The sequence below is a fragment of the Lipophrys pholis genome (genome assembly GCF_963383615.2).
Source record: "Lipophrys pholis genome assembly, chromosome: 4".
Lineage (NCBI taxonomy): Eukaryota > Metazoa > Chordata > Actinopteri > Blenniiformes > Blenniidae > Lipophrys > Lipophrys pholis.
In genome coordinates, this window is record NC_137637.1 from 2,259,816 (window position 1) to 2,277,526 (window position 17,711).

Here is a 17,711-nt window from a genome sequence, read left to right on the forward strand (position 1 = left end):
AATGACACAGGGGGACGAGTGTTCAATGTGGAAAACACAACACTCATCCGCTAACTCACAATATTTGGCTGTAAGAATTTGATCCGTTACTTCATTACACCTCAAATTAAACAGAAGCAGACTCAAACACAAACTCAACGCTGGAGACAGTGTGAGCAGTTGAATGACAATCCTTCCCATATCTTTTGGACTTTATGTCTTTGGACATCTGTTCTGGGAAACAACCTGGGCCACTGGGAAACAGATCTCAGGCTACGACATTCCCCCTGGAAGTCAGATTCCTCCATCTGGGTGGAGCAAAAGACGATTTAGTGGTGGAGAGTGATTGGAACCTGTGTGAAACTTTGCTTATTTATTGTTTCTGGTACAAACCTGAACACTCCTAGCCTCAATCAATGGATGGATGTGGTTAAAGGACTATACACAATGGAAAAAATTACTTTCTTCATAAGAAATAGAACAGACTATTTCCAAAAAAATGGGAAGAGTGGATTATGTTTTCTTCAAAGGAAGAGGATCCTGCCTCCCTGAGACTGCACAGTTCTGGACTCCCTACTTACATTTAATTAATACACGTGTATCCCGACTATCTTCTGTTTGTTTTGTTCTTTTTGTATTGTTTTATTTGTTGTGTTTTAGTTTTTGTTGTATATTCTGTAAAAATGCTCAACATAAAGTAAAGAGTTACCCCGAAAAAAAGAACATAAGTTACAAGTTGGCTTCAGGACAAACTGGTGAACAAGTAAAGTCTGCGTCACTCATTTCCAACAGCGAGAGCAAATGAGACGTCATCTTGAAATGTGGCGTGCGGCCATGGAAGAGCGGTTAGTTAGCGGGGGGTTGATATTACCACTGTTAGACCACCTGGGACCGCTGAGTGTGGATCCTCATCCTCATAAAGACTTACAGGAAACCCCAGAAATATTTTTAATACGATTAACCATGTATCATCCTGCTCAGGGATTTCAAGGTTTTGTCATCAATGCAGTTCAAATTAAGCAGCAGCAGATCAATCGATCATCAGAAGCTTCAATAAACAAACACTGTGAAAGCCAAAGTTTGCTGTTTCTATCTGCAATCGTTTCACAGTGGAGTTTTTTTTCTCCTCTTTATCATAATGAGTCTGACCAGATGGAGGCCTGGCTGTGTGAGATTAAGCAAGTTCTTTAACTTACATCTGACAAAAACTTCAGTATTCAAGTATTTAAACAGACTTGTGAGAATTTGGAGAAGTGCAAATCAAACTATTGGAGCTTTCCTCTCGGTATTGGAGGTTGTACTGTAATTATTTAGTGTATTGATGTGATTGTCTCGCTGCTGTAAAAGATTTGCGAATCATTGGTTTTGATCACTGGTGAAAAGACTCCAAATACACCACAGAATTAAAAAGAAAACAGCGGTAATGTGTTTCATGACATGTATTTCAAACAAACAGACCAAAAAGTAACAGCTTTGTCTTTCATCTGCCCACAAAATACCAAAAAGCCACAAAGTGCTGCTTTATGAACATTTTTCAAGTGAAAAACTCAAAACCTACGTTGCATTTTGGCGATCACTTTCCATGACCATGGCGCTCAGAGACACTGAAAACGCAATTTTTTGAGAACGGCTCCCGAGGTGGAAAGTTTTGAAAACCCTCTGATTCAGTTTCCATGGAAACAGAGGAAAACAACACTTTTCTACGGCTGTAGTACAACACTGTACCTGACATTGTTAATGTTTATTACGTATTTTTCTCTGTGCGAATGTGTGTGTGGTTTCATTGTAAAAACAACCAACTGCACCCACTAGTGGTTCAACATGCTAACTGCATCATTTTCAACATTTTCAAAACTTTGCTAAGTAAACGTGAAACTATTCTGAGATGAAAATACAAAAATTATGTGTTTTCACTTAAAATGTCACAATAACTGGACGTAAAGTTGTTCTTAGTTTTACATTCAAACGTCAGATTATAAGTATTGTTTTTTTTATACGCTTGGACCATTTATATTTCCTGTTAGAGCTCATGTGATTTTTGGTCATTTGAGATAATAAAACCACTACAAACAGTTCGTGAGTTCCACACTTCCACACAATCATGATTATTTCAATTTCAAGTTTTTTTTTTTATTATTCCTTTGTCATTGTTTTAAAAATATATTAAGATTCTTATGAAAAACCCAGTTATGAGTTTGTGTCCTGTTTCCTTGTGGGTGGAGGATGATAAACCCCCCTGGGAGTATGCAAATACACAAACAGGCAAAGGTGTGCATTTTAATAAGTTCATTATAATCTACACTGTATTGATAATATGCACAGCTTTGTTTATGTTTTGAAAATGAAACATATGGTAATTAAGTATTCAAAGTAATTAATGTGCATGAAAGTGACTTTCTCTGGCCTTGTGATTTCATTAATTAAAAGTAAGAATGGTATATGACCAAGTCGAAGGCTTATTTAAGCACCTTTAAACAGCAAAACACCTATTTTTTGTGTCATAACGCTGATTCACAGTTCTCACGCTGCACGAAAAGCCTTTTCCTCTTGTATAAATGTTCCAATCTTTACACACAACTTTTCGCTTTCTAGTGCCATGTCTATTTCTGTGTGTGCACAGCAGGGAGCATGCACGTGAAGTAGGGAGCGTGCACGTGAAGCAGCTGCTGGCATGAGGCCTGTATCAAGAAACAACACACACACACACACACACACACACACACACACACACACACACACACACACACACACACACACACACACACACACACACACACACACACACACACATACACACACACACAGCAGAAACCTGAGCCGGTGACGGTTTGGCCCGTCATTTGGTTATTTCAGTCTGCAGATGAAGCTTCGTCTGGCTGAGTTTCAAAATGGAAATGTTTCAGCAGGACTGAAAACTATTGTTGGTTTTCGGGAAAAGCTCGCCTCACCGTGTTCTGATCGAACTATATGCTTCGGTTTGTTAAGGAAATGAAAACCACAATGAGGTGTTTGACACTGATAAAAAAAACTTCCACGGTTTCCATTTAACTTTTTAAAAATGCTCAGGTGTCCCAAGTAGACGGTGAAAACTCTGCTACTGCTCATGTGCACCACCGCCGTGGTAAATAGTTCTTCTGCATATGCACGAGCAGATGGACAATAACAAACATGGCGGCCTCCAGAGTGTCAGGACTCCCAGTGGATATTCTAGTTAATCCAACTTGGTCATCTGTCCACTAGAATGTCCGTGTTCTCCCATTGTTAATGTTAATAACACGCACGCGTGTGTGTGTGTGTGGTTTGATTACGAATACAACCAACAGCGCCATCTCGTGGCCTGGCATGCAAACTACGTCTTCAGCGTTTCTGCCGTTGCCTCATAAACAAAAATGTAAAAACCATGCGTTTTCATTTGAAAAGTCATCGTGTAAATAGGACTTGAGTTGAAGCATTTTCAAAAAGTTGCGTTTTCATTTACTCCGAGTTCTCGTGTAAATGGACACACAAAACACAACAAATCGTCGTCATGTGAACAGTACCAAAGATTTGCGATAAAAGGAGTGAACATGCATTTCATGTTTTGTTTGCCGGTTACATCAGACTGTCTCATTTAGTTTCTCATCAACACTGGATTCAGTTTTTTCTATAATTTAATAAAGGAGTTTTCCAGTCTACTGTATTCCTTTGCTCCTGTGTCGATGATAATGAGCCGCACTAATGAGCCTCACCGCGGCCGTCGCATTACGTAAGGAGTGACTCGCTGGGGAGTTCGTACAGGAGAACAAACAAGGTTCAGAGAAAAGTTGTTTCTTTTGTTCATTAAGAGATTCATTTCACATGCAAACACAGAAGCTGTTTGAAAAACACCAGTGCTGCAGGTTTTTTTTATCTAAATTAGATCATTTAATTAGATCTTCTTTTTTCATCCTGATTAGACCTGATTTATGCAGAATAAACAAGAAACTACAGGTAAATACAATTACATCTAATTTGTTCATGAGGAAGAATATCTCTACACGGTTTCTACACTGTAAAACATAACAAGTTGACATTTTTAAGAGAACAAGTTTCCATACATTCTTAAGCTTTGTCAACATATCAGGACAAGTGATGATAACTTGATTATTCTTTTTTTTTTTTTTTTTAAATCAAGAATATTTTTATTGCATTTCAAAAGAAATATAAACAAATACTTTGTACAAAGTGCAAAAGTTCTCTGCTGGTTCACAATGAATTTGCAGTATTGATGTGAGTCTCCACAGATTTCAAACACAGGACAAGTAAAAGTATTTGCACAGTTGTTTGTAAGGAGATGGATTAATGATAAAAACAAACAAACAAAGAAACAAAATACACAAACTTCCCAAAACGTCCTAAATAAGCAGTGATTAAAAATCCATGAGAAGTAATAATGTAAGCTCACACAGATTGGAACTTATCTTCAGTGGTAACTTAGTTTTTTCTATTAATTCATGTTTATGATTCCCTTTAAAGTTAACCTTACTTGCATTAACTAAATGATGAGAACTCGATTAATCCAAGTAATTAGTAAATTATCAAGTGGAAGTAGCAATAATGTCACAAGTTCTTTCAACTTTAAACACGAGTTGTGTCGACTACATGTTGGATTGTTGTTACGGAGACTCTCAACTATAAAACTACCAAGTCCGAGAGAATAAGGAGGAAATATTGTTCTTATTGTCTGTCTACTGAGCATGTGCAGAAGAATTATTTACTACGGCTATGGTTTGCACGCGCAGTAGCATTCCAGAAAACGTTTGCATTTTAACAATAATGATCCATCAAACTGGTGTAGCCTTTTTTTGTAAACTCAACGCTGCCTCACACAGGAGAAACACAAATAAAGAAAAATAAAAAAGGTAACAATGAATAATGAAATGAAGAGGTTAAGGAAAAGCGAGTTTGAACAGGTGGGTCAACGTTCTCATTGGAAAGCGTTATGTGAACTGGCCCATAAATTAAAATAATTATATTCTGTACTTTGAATACAAGGTAGTATTTTTATGCTCACCTCTGTTGGTTTTTTTTTTGATTTTGCGCAAATATTTGTAAATGGTGTTGATACTCATTTAACTGATACAAATGAGCTAAAGGTTCATTACTTTTATTTTTGATGTTATATAGAATAAAAACATGGTATTTCAGACTGTCGGGATGAAACCTGGTTGTCCGTCAACGTGAAGCATGACAACAACCCCCCAATAAAGATCTATCTTCAGCCACAGGAAGAACAAGGATTCCTGCGACAGATGGTTTGACCCCCGCCCGGAAAGTGCTGGTCTTAACGTCATGGAGTCGGTCTGGAAGTGACACACAAGACACCGAGGTAAACATTTCCAAGATGTTTGGAACGTCTCACCTGCCAAATGCCTGGGAGCGGACCAAACGAGTGTCACTGGGAGTTTGCTAAGGCTGTTGGTTTACCCACTTTACATCAGTTTGGTCGGAACGCATAAGTCATAACATTGAAACACACACACACACACACACACACACACACACACACACACACACACACACACACACACACACACACACACACACACACACACACACACACACACACACACACACACACACACACACACACAGATCTTAAATAGCTGCCGCGACAAACGCAAAGACATGCAGACGAGCCCAAACTGTCGCTTTGTAATGTAAGTGACCCACACTTGAGGAATTCACAGTCACAGACGGCGCTGTGATCCAAGCATACCTGGTAAGTTGCGTATCAGAGTGAAAACACCCCTAAATATACACAATGCGCTCACGCTGAGGCTCTGTCATGCTCAGCAGGACGACGTAGAACCGAGGCGTGTTTGTGTTTCGCTGTATTGATGAGCTACAGAGTTGCTAAAAAGACTGGACACCTGTTCCCTGGATCCCACTGGGACAAATTCCACCCGTGTGTGTGTGTGTGTGTGTGTGTGTGTGTGTGTGTGTGTGTGTGTGTGTGTGTGTGTGTGTGTGTGTGTGTGTGTGTGTGTGTGTGTGTGTGTGTGTGTGTGTGTGTGTGTGTCGCCGTGCCAGAACAAGAATGTTGACACCGGACTTGCATGCCTCACGTGGACGCGGTGAGACATCACTTCCTTCACGACCCTCCTGTATTTAAAGGCCAGCCCGGAGCCGGAGGGGCTCCAGAGGGGATTAATCCCAAAGTCCTCACACCGTCGACTCACCCACTGACCGGCCGGTGATCCACACGTCGCCGGATGTCTCTGTGAAGATCCATCCTGGCTATAAAAGCTGAACAACTTCCGTGGGTCATTTGGAGATTTCACTTTGGAAGAGTGGACTTGTCAGGATTTTCTTGAAAAGATCATTAAAGATCTTTTGTATAGAGAATTTTTATAGAGCACTATTCGGGACTTGTGGCATTTTGAGAGCTGCTTCTACCACAGAGTTGGGAAACATCTAGTATCCTGCGATCATGAGCAGTGGTGGGACCTCCACGGTCGCTCCGCAGGAGCCTCAGGCATTCAAGAGAGCCGTGCGGAAGATCAAATGTGCTGCCATGGTGGCCAGCTTAGCCAAGAGCTGGCAGGGTTGGGCCAGCGAACATGCTGACAAGCAAGACGCCATCCCGACCGGCTGGATGCCGTCGTCCGTCCTGGAGGAGGACGCCAAGGAGCTCAACCACGTGGTGAAGCTGAGCGTCACACCACGCGTGATCGTGGCGGACGCTGGTGAGAGCGGCGGTGGCGGCGGGAATAAAATCCGAACTTGCTCCGTGACCAAGACGGTCCAGCCAAAGCGCAGCGAGTGCAGCAGCAACGACCTGATAAACGCCATCCGGGGAAAGATGGAGTCCGGGCCAGAGGAGAGCAAGCCATTCTTCGGCAATGAGTCGCCGACACGGCGGCGCCAGATGAGGGCGCTGCAGAGCGCAGGAGGAGGAGGCATCCAGGACAGGAAGCTGATGCTCCAGGAGAAGAAGCTGAGCTCCAGGAGCAGCAGCGTGGACACGGAGGACAGCGGGCTGGGGGAGGACGGCAGCCTCAGCGACAACAGCGAGTCCAAACCCGAACATAGTGACATCCTGTCCAAACACCGGACCACCAAACCAAAGGTACAGTGGTTTGCAGTCGTCACTGCGAGGGAACACGGTTCAAATCCCAACAGGGAGTGAAAAAAATATCCACGGGGAAAACTGCAATGACTTAGTTCTCTGAAGAACAAACACTTTGTATGAAAAACATGTTTGAACATGATGACATAGCAACATTAAAAAATAAATGTTTGGAGGTTCTTTAAAGTTAGTGAGAACGACAAAAGTAAGACAGACTGTAAATTATGTAAAAAAAAAAAAGTTTGTACACCAGCAACTTCATCACCAGAGACATTTTGACCAGCAGAGTTAGAACGATGTCGCTCAGTAGTTTAACTCCTCCTCTGAGCCGTGCTCTATGCTCCATGCTACATGCTAAAGAGTTTCAGGCTCACACATCAGTGATGCTACAGGCTAAACATGACTGATACGCTCATTACCAGCGAGCTCGGTCGTCTGTCCACCAGAATGTCCGTGTTCTCCCATCGTCAATGTTCACAGCTTGTTGTTCTCCGCGTATGTGTGTGTGCGGTTTCATTAAAAAAGCAACCAACAGCCCCCACTAGTGACCCTACAGGAAAACTACTCTGTTTTCAGTGTTTCTGCCATTTCTGTGTAAATACATGTCATTTTCAAAACGTTGCAGTGTAAACGTGAAACACAAAAATGATGCGTTTTCACTTGAAGGGTTGCTGTGTAAACAGGGTCTGAGTGCGACCTTTGACCCGCAGCTCCCCAAGCAGCCCATCTCTATGAGCATGTGCAGTTAAGGTCAACTATGGAGGTGTTACATGCGGCGAAATAGCTACCGCAGGCGTTTCTTCAAAGGGAAACGCTTCTTCTCCTTATACAGTTTTCTAAATTAATCAACATAAATGACCTCATTTGCAAACGCGTCCTTACTCCCATGAGTGTTGGTAGAAAATGTACCTTGTATAATTTCAAATACAATCCAAAACCTCACAAAAATATGTCAACATAACGCTTTAGATTTGAGCCTCCACTTCATCTGAATAGGCGCCGCTTGGAACCGGAAAGCGTCAGTATGATGAGACTCTGCGTCATCAAGCGTCACACTCAGAAATCAGAAGTGCTCCCATCGTGGAAAATCCACCTGCTTCAATAGAAACCGGAGCTTTTATAAAACATGCACGCTGCCCTGCTGCAGCAGACATGTTGACACAAAGTCATAAAACCCAACTGTCTCATGCTCAGGACGGCGAGCAAAATGCTAAAGCGTTTCAGGCCTCACACATCAGCGATGCAACATGGTAGAAATTATTAAAGGTGGTTCCTGGTCAACCTGGTCATATCCTTTGGATATCATTTGCGTGTGAAGAATAAATTAGGCTTTATAGCATTTACTCAGTACTTCTTACGGAACTCGGTGCAAGCAAGTAGCTGAAGGTTAGTACTCATACTCGTGCGCGTCCTTGAAAAAGTATTAGTGCAGAGGTAAGGAAGCTGCTTCAGGGTGTTTTATCGTAACTTTCAAAAGTTGGGAAGACGAGTGAAAACACACAGAAGAGGCCGCACACTTGGCTCTTTTTTCTCTGGCAGACGCCCAAACCTCAGGTTTTGGTGATAGAGGTCGTTTTTGATTGTTTTCTCTGTGAGTCTGAGTGCTGTGGTGGAGCTGCTTGGAGAAGAGCTAATGTGACCTGATATGACTGCACTTCAATTATTTTTAACAGGGTACAAAACATCTTTAGTTTTATTATTGGACACTTGAAGTTACTGCTTCATCCAGCAGCTTTAACCCTTTATAGGGCACTCAACAGAATACACAGAAACTGAGGAGAGTATTTTCACATTGTAAGCCTTTTCAAGGTGAATAAATACCCTTATGTGTTATTTATATGAACTACAACGGATTGAAAAGCATTTAATTGACCAAAATGACACAGTTTACTACCTGTAACATGGAAACTCTCTAAATTAGATTAGTTTCTCACAAGATTTCTGTAAAGCAAAATGTTTCTTGATGTCATGAACATTTCAGAAAAGGTTTTCATTGGTTCAATGCTCCTTGCATGATAAGAAAAGTTCTACATTGGAAGACGTTCTCAGAAAGTTACGTTTTCAGTGGCTCCGGGAACCGTTGTCGTGTAAACAGACTACCAAAGCACGACAAGAGGTTCTGTTATACACATTGTTTTGTATCTGTCCGTGAGTTAAATTATTTAATTGATTAATCGCACATTTGTAAGTTAATCGTGATTAATGGTGGAGGTTGAATTTGAGGAGCTCGGTTGCACATTGCACAGAAGTTCAGTTCAAATATTCTTTTGAGACATTTATACCATTGCTATCATGATCATGATAAATTTGCTAAATATATCGTGCAAAAAAATCTCCATGCAGTTTTTTGTCTGCTAATTTTACCAAACAGCAACAATGATATACTTGCCCTCTTTTATAAATTCAATTTAATGTGTATTTGTTAAGTCACATTATCATCCTGGACCAGCCTGGTCCCTGTTGCAGGCAGTTTGTGGGCCACAGGCCTCATGTTCGACTCGACGCTGCCCCTCAAATTAAATTTGACATCATGCGCCTTTAAAAAGTTTCTCATTGAAGTCCCTGAACGACACGGAGAGGAAGAAAAGTGTCTGAAAGTGGAGCGTAAGTGCTCCCACACCAGTCGCACAGCGTGAATAAACAAGTTGAAGCAGAAGTGCCTTTGATGTCACCTGAAGAAATCCAAGTCCCTCGCGGACACAACATGTTGCATAACTCGGTTACTAAAAGCTGTCCTTTAAAAGGGAAAGGAGGCGGCCCCCCCCCCCCCCCCAACCCCAACAACCCCCCACCCCCTTCCCTCCTCCCAACACGCACTCATAAAAGCACATTCTGGACCGCCTCGCGATGGAATATATGTAAATAAATATAGTCACTGGCTGCAACGTGCTCCTCTAACCTGACCTTCAGGTGGAACAGCCAGCAGGCGAGGAGCGGGGTGGGGGGTGGGGGGTGGGGGTGGGGGGGTTACAGAGGAAACACCAAACTGACACGTTTGCTTCTTACTTTCATTACCATGCTGTGCACCTGTCATGATTTTGCCTTTGTAATGTGTGTGATTTAGGTTCAGATTTATAAAGAACATTTAAAATATTCAAAAACTGATGAAACAGGCGATGCTACCAATCAATAGGTCAATAGATTTCACTTCGATGGTGCTTGTTCACCACGTGATCAGTCCCCAAAGCGATTTATTTTTTTAATCACATTCATACACATGGAGGAAGCTCCCAATAAAGGTGCTCAGTCCATCTACTGGGAGCAGTTTGGGGTTATCGGGAATCGTACCGGCAACCTTAAGATTGAGAGACGAGCCAGTATCAATAATACACATGCTGGATACAAGTGCAGACAGTTATTTTGCATGTTCTCCAGTTCCCTTCATCAGTCCAGAAACATTGATTTGAAGGTTCATTGATAAATCTTAGGGCCTGTTTACACGACAACGGTGCTCAGAGCCACTGAAAACACAACTTTTTGAAAACGGTTCACAAGATGGAACATTGTGACGGTGCTCTGACTTCGTTGTCGTGTCAACAGGCGAATACACAACTTTTTTTTTTAAAACAACGGGTCTCTGTCTCTGTGGGAAAAGTAGAAATACTGCTACTGCACATGAGCACCACAACCATAGTAAACAGTTGTTCTGCACATGCTCAGTAGCTGGCCAATCGTGATAACAATCCATGTTGTGTCCACTAGAATGTCTGTGTTCTCCCATTGTTAATGTTTAGAGCCCATTGTTCTCTGCTGCGGGTCCCCTGGCTAGCTCAGTTGGTAGAGCATGAGACTAACAATCTCATGTAGTGGGTTCGTGTCCCACGCCGGGCACCACCTTCCCGTGGGCTCACCACCTGCAGGAAGGTTCTTAAATGGTGCGATGTGATCTGGGTGACGGTGCTCAGACTGTCACCCCCGCGACCCGGAAACGGATAAGCGGAAGAAAATGAATGAATGAATGAATGTTCTCTGCTGCATGTGGTTTCATTACAAAAACAAACAACAGCACCTACTAGTGGCCTAACATTCAAACTACATCATTGTCAGCGTTCTGCTCTTTCAGTGATTTGTGTAACAAAAACACATAAACAATCTGTTTTCACTTGGAACGTCACGTAAACGGGGCCTGAATGTCCCACGTGTGTGTGTGTGTGTGTGTGTGTGTGTGTGTGTGTGTGTGTGTGTGTGTGTGTGTGTGTGTGTGTGTGTGTGTGCACGTGTTGCTGTTCGCCTAGTGATTTACTGCTGACCTGCCTTCACTCACCGTCAGCCGGGATCAACTAGAAGATGGACGGTTACACTCGTCTCGTTAATGTCAGTAGAAAAAATACTTCAAATTCTACAGTGATGAGAAGCAGTGGAAAGAATTAAAAGAATTAGGAGGTTTTTCTTGAAAAGAAATTCACAATCAAGACTTTGAATTAAATCTGACTTAAAATAAACATCTGACACACATCGTTTTTTTTTTTGTTTTTTTGTTTATCATAATCTCTACAAATGAATCAAATGTGCAGGAAACACATTAATGCAAAAAAAATTAAAATTGAGATGATTCCGGAGCCAAAATGTGCTAAAAATCATGTTAATGTGAATTTGATTCCACAGTAGTGCAGATTTCTTGGCAACGATCAGCCTCATACTGTTTCAATATTTTGATCTGTGTGCAAACAAACAGCAGATTTGGTTTATTTCCTGCAAATCCTTCAGAATCTCCCAGACTTCTGGATGTTCCTTTCTCTTCTCCGGCTTGTCAGGTGTTTTTCCTCTGTCCCGCTCTGCGGTTTGATGTAGAGCAGGTAGCATTCATCCGGCTCTTTTTTTTGTTCTTGTTGTTGCGAAAATCAAACTGTGTGCTGCAGCTGGGTGTGACACACATGAGAGTGGAGCGAAACATTAAAGGCGTCCATCTTTAAATCAAACGAGGCTGAGCGTCCGCGGCTTTGTGAAGCTGAACCGCAGAGCGGGGGGCGCTTTGAATCTGCAGCCTATTCTAATCATGCTTTGCAATAACGTGAATTATATTTACGGATCGACAGCTGATCTAAAAAAAGCTGAGAGGAAAACAAACATAAGAGGAAAACATGAGAATCAGCAGCTTTAGCACTTCACTGAGTTTTTGTGGCAGGTCCCTCAGTGTCGAGTCTTCACTTTCCACTGAGAATACCAAAGAGATCTGATGACACTGATGTGCAGGCCTGGCAAGGCGAGGAAAACAAGAGGAGGAAGGGGAAGAAACAGAAAACACCGGGAGAGGTGGAGGCCATTTAAATGGATTAAATCAAAAGAAAAAGTCATTCATGAGAGGAACTAACGAGGAATAAAAACACAGGTATGGATGAGGAGATTTAAAAAATAGAATTAAAAATTTTTTTTAAATTAAGAGATCATGTTTTGTGTCTAAATGTATAATATTGGAACTGCAATAGAACCAGACGTTGACGATGATAATGACATTTCACCATATATACTTGTAAATTACAATCAGTGTAGCCATTTAACAGTACACAGTCGTAGTTTTAGTGGCACAACAAATCCAAATAAAGACCTGACAGAGCAGCTGCACTCGTTCCCTTTTACACGACAACGTTTCAGAAAAGTTTTGCTTTTAAACGGCAACAATTTGAAAACGATATCTGTTTCCAAGAAAATGGCAAAAACACTGAAAACCATGTGGTTAGCATGTTGGGCCGCTAGTTGGTGCTGTTCTTAGTTTTTGTAATGAAACCACACACATACATCAGAGAACAATGTATACATGCTATAAACTGTGTTATATACATATGCTATAGACATGGGGGGGGGGGGGGGGGGGGCGCTTTTCACTGAAATGTTATTCTTACCACCGTCTTTCAAGACTTCCCAGCTAATCTGTCCTCCTCGTCGTGTTCTTAAACAGCACACTCTGATTCTTCGCCATAACAGGCTTCCATAAAGTGTGAGTGCACGGTTTGTAGAACTACTTCCATGTCAACAAAGGCACATGTAATTCCCGTATTTCACAAAATGTTTTGACTCGTGCTCACATGTTCCTTACGCTGCACGTCTATTGGGAACTATATGGTACGTTTAGTTAAATCAGTAAACACATTTTTATATAGCAGCAGTATGATTTTAGATGCACGCACGCAAACGCACGCACGCACACACGCACACACACACACACAGTTAAAAGCAAATGCCAAGCTGAGGATCAATGTCACCAACTGGAGGAGACATTATAGAAGACTGTCATTTATCAGCGTTAATGTAAAGATAGAAGGTCAGTGCAGATTATTTCAGGTTCCAAGTTGCCAAATTTACATTTGCACGCTTTTAAAAAAAGACACTGGAGGGCTATCGGTGGGAACTTCAAGGAAAAAAGTTTGTGATCTAGTGATCCAGGAGACCTTCTGTTCCTGTCGGTGCCTCTTAGAACATCCGCCTGTCATCCAGGCTGAGTTATCCATCTCCAGGTGACAGGAGGTTGAGTGAGGTCACAGTTTAGAAAGGTCACCAGCCCACCACAGGACAGATCCGAGGACAATTATAGAGAACGACTTTCCTCAAGAGGGAGGAAACCGGAGGACCTGGAAACAAACAACACACGCATTGCTAGAACATACAAACTGTACAGAAACACTCCCCAGACTGGAACCAGAGAAATCCTCAGCGAGGAGGTCGTGTTTCTACGACGCTGTGTTCAATGGAAAACGCTAAGGTTTTGTTGAGTTTTGAGCGTCCATTTACACAATGGTGCTCAGAGTCACTGAAAATACTGCGTGTCCGTGGTAACGAAAAGACAGTTTTCAGCTACACTGCATGTGCACTAGCTAGCACAGTTGGTAGAGCATGAGACTCACAATCTCATGTAGAGGGTTCATGTCCCATGCCGGGCGCCACCTTCCCGTGGGCTCACCACCTGCAGTTCTTAATCAGTGCAATGTGATCTGGGTGACGGTGCTCAGACTGCCACCCCTGCGACCCTGAAATGGATAAGTGGGAGAAGATGAATGAAAATAAACACAAACTGATGGACTGAGTCAGACAGAAACGCAACAATAACAATTCCGTTCAACTTCATTTATATAGCACCACATACAATTTGAAGGTGTTTTTAACGAGAGAAACCCAACAAACCATCCATGTTCTGCATTTGCCCTGATGAATATCGAAGGCTCGCTGAATAATGTCCAGTTGTGATGTTCTACATCTGAAATTACTTGAATTATTGCTTAAAGGAGCACAGCACTCAATTCAGTCACTCTAGATCAGGGGTCTCCAACCCCGGTCCTCGGGAGCCCCTGTCCTGCATGTTTTAGTTCTCTACCTGCTTCAGGATACCTGAATCTAATGATGATGTCAACATTAAGGTTGTGAAAAAGCCCAATAACAAGTTATTGCAGACACCGTTTCCAGCTGATGGTTTTCATGTCAACACAGTCGAAACCTGCATCAGGATTCTCATATTTACCATCATGTCACTCATAGTAAATCACCTACAAAGTAAAAGCTCAATCTGTTCTTTCATGATTTAAACAGCATCTTCAGGCCTCACGTAGCTTTTTTTCCCTCATATTCAAAGGTTCTCCCCGTTTTATCCTCAGATCAAGATCGTCACCACGAGCGACATCAAGAGCCGCTGGCAGCAGTGGTCCGAGCAGCACCTGGAAGGCCAGAAGCTCAACCCCTTCAGCGAGGACTTCGACCAAGAGTACGCCATGTCACAGCGCCTCCGCAAGGGCGACGACGGCTACGGCCGCCCCAAAGACGGCTCCAAGACGGCGGCGCGGGGCGACCGCGCCCACAAACACATCCACAGGGAGATGGAGGAGATGGTGTGGATCATCAGGGACATGGGCCTCACGGACCAGGAGGGCCAGACCGTCATTTCCTTCGGTCGGCTCTTCGACCGCTACGTCAAGATCTCGGACAAAGTGGTGGGGATCCTGCTGCGCTGCCGCAAACACAAGATGCTGGACTTCGAGGGGGAGATGCTGTGGAAAGGACAAGACGACGACGTCCTCATCACGCTGAGGGATTAACATGGCGGCAGGGTGACGGACGTCTTTCACACCTCGAGGGAAATCGAGATGTAACTTAGATACAGGAAATGTAGATTTATTGGGCAGGAAAGCGCAGATCCAGCGCTGCGTTTAAGGCATATTTCTGTCAGCCGGTTTTGAAAGTGTGATGCAGGTCTCTTCTAAGAGAAAGTAGAGAGCTTCAGGGGGAAAAATTCAGGCTTTTCTCAGCATGATTTATATTGTTCTTCAGGTTCAGAGACGAAAAATGAAAAAATATACTTTATTGCAAAATTTCTGTAAGAAAAGTCCTTTAGAGTTTTTCAGAAATTTTTCTAAAAGGTGGAATAGTTTGAGACAAAGTAAAGTTTATTGACTGCAAGAGGATCTTTGCATCTATTTACATGATGTGCAGTTGAAACTTACAACACAATTTCAATCACTCTACTCTGTAAGACTGAGACCCTGTTTACACGATACACGACAGCTGTTGATCGTTTCTGCATTTTCGTTTCAGAAAAGTTTCGTGATTACAAAGCAATAATATCAGTTTCCACGGAAACGGCAGAAACTGTGAAAACGTAGTTTTCCTGTCGGGCCACTAGTGGGTGCTATTGGTTGTTTTCTAATGAAACCACACACACACACACACACACACACACACACACACACACACACACACACACACACACACACACACACACACACACACACACACACACACACACACACACACACACACACACACACACACACACACACACACACACACACACACACACGCTGCAGAGAACAAGATGCTATAAATATTAACAATAGGAGGACAGGGTACTCCCAGTATGGAGAAAACATTTTTCTGATTGTCCATCTACTGAGCATGTGCAGAACAACTCTTTGTACGACATTTCAGAAAAGTTGCATTTTTCTCCCATCTCCATGGACACAGACTCTGACCACCATTGTCGTGTAAACAGACCCCCAAAACGCTAGGAATTTTTGCATTTTAGCTTGAACAAGTTGTGTAAACGGGGCCTGATCCATCCACAATCCGGCTGTAGAGGCGAATATCATCCACATACAGAATGATTTATACTTTTTTTTGAGTCTGTCTTCAATCAGTTTTATTTTAGATTTGTGGAAGCTGAAGATAGCTGAAATATACTGATTTCTTTATTTTATGAAACAAAAAAAAAATCAGAATCCATTGACAAAAAACCAGTAACTTTGAGATAAATGTGAAATGTGGAGCAACATGTACAGAACACAGGAAGAAAATCCCCCAGAAATATTTTTAACTGGAACAGGACTGTACACATGGAGGCTGTACATCAACTGTGTGTACTGTATTTCTAGGAACAGAGTTTTTCCTCCTCGATACGCCACACGAGCCGTCACAGATTCAGGGCAACACTCTCACCCGAGACCTTTTAGTTCTTTTCAAGTGCCTGACGGGTCACGAGGTGACGGGAAGCTATCTTTAGCATGTTAGCCATGCTCACCATGTCAGCTATGCTGCAGGCTACATGCTGCAGGATTGATCCGCCAGGCTGGAATTACAAGTCAAGCTGCAGAAGAAGAAACTTTTACAGGTGTTTCTTACATCCACCACAAACACTGATAAACAAATACAGTAAGCAAAGATGTTTTTTTTTTCTTTGTTTTTGTCCATAAACCTTCTTTAATTCACTTGCTTGTGTATTTAAAATGTTTTTTTAGTCATAATTTTAGACATTGTTTGCAATTGTTGTATTGTGAGATAAAGTGAAATAAATGAGACGATAGTCAAATTTGCTTGACTTTTCTGTTCTAATCATTTGAAATTGAATTAAAAAAACATTGAATTCATGTCTAATAAAAGTGCTGCAAACAAGTTGTTTGGCTTATTGTCACCCGTATCGCAGGCTGCATGCAGTAGAATGAATGCATATTCAAATACGACACCAATCAGCCATAACATTATGACCGCTTACTGGTGAACTGATTAACACTGATTATCTCTATATGGTACATATCAGGTAGCAAGTTGAAATGTTGTCCTCAAAAACGATTTCCTAGAAGCTGAAAAACTGAGAAATACGAGAAATTAAGCGAGTTAGAAATGTCTAGCCCCGGAGTGTAAAACTCATGTTAGTTCATATGAGCTCAGGTTCATCTTGAGTGAGCCAGTGCCCTGAAATAGTGCCATAATAACCTTTAAATTTAAACTTTAAAGCTTTTATTTGTTGTGGCAAAAGAGAATATGCAATGAAAATGTTGATATTTTCACAGAAATCTGGAAACCTGGTGGATGTTACTCTGACACAATCATCTAAGCTTTGTCCTCCGAGTTTTCAAGACTTGAATCCGATCGAGCATCTGTGGGATGAGTTGCACAAACAAGAAGTCCTACAATCACTCGCTCACGGTAAGTTCTAGAACTTCAAGGATCTGCTGTCCATGTCTCGATGGGTCTGGCCTGTTTCTGCAGCAGAACCTGTAATAGGCAGATGGTTATAATGGATCTTGATAGAGTTTGGATTCACTAAGCAGTAACTCGCCCTGTTTACTTAATTTAATTTATTTCTCGGGCACCAGACACAACACAGTCATTTCAAGACACTTTCACAAAGAAAATCCACAATTCCACATGAGCAAGTAGAGGT

The 17,711-nt window shown here is 42.2% G+C and overlaps 1 protein-coding gene across 1 annotated transcript; it reads left to right on the forward strand.

Moving 5' to 3' along the window:
- The first annotated feature begins 6,139 nt into the window (after positions 1 to 6,139).
- On the forward strand, positions 6,140 to 16,939 carry abraa (actin binding Rho activating protein a). Its single transcript, XM_080462244.1, has 2 exons — positions 6,140 to 7,069; positions 14,653 to 16,939. Exons 1-2 carry the CDS (start codon positions 6,431 to 6,433, stop codon positions 15,088 to 15,090), a joined length of 1,077 nt encoding a protein of 358 aa, XP_080318370.1. The 5' UTR covers positions 6,140 to 6,430; the 3' UTR covers positions 15,091 to 16,939.
- Positions 16,940 to 17,711: the final 772 nt, after the last annotated feature.

What these genes read in the sequence shown, in the direction of transcription:
- abraa (XM_080462244.1), top strand. Translation starts at nt 6,431, where the DNA reads ATGAGCAGTGGTGGGACCTCCACGGTCGCTCCGCAGGAGCCTCAGGCA. An exon ending in ACCGGACCACCAAACCAAAG is followed by an intron (nt 7,070 to 14,652) that starts GTACAGTGGTTT and finishes TTTTATCCTCAG; the next exon opens with ATCAAGATCGTCACCACGAG.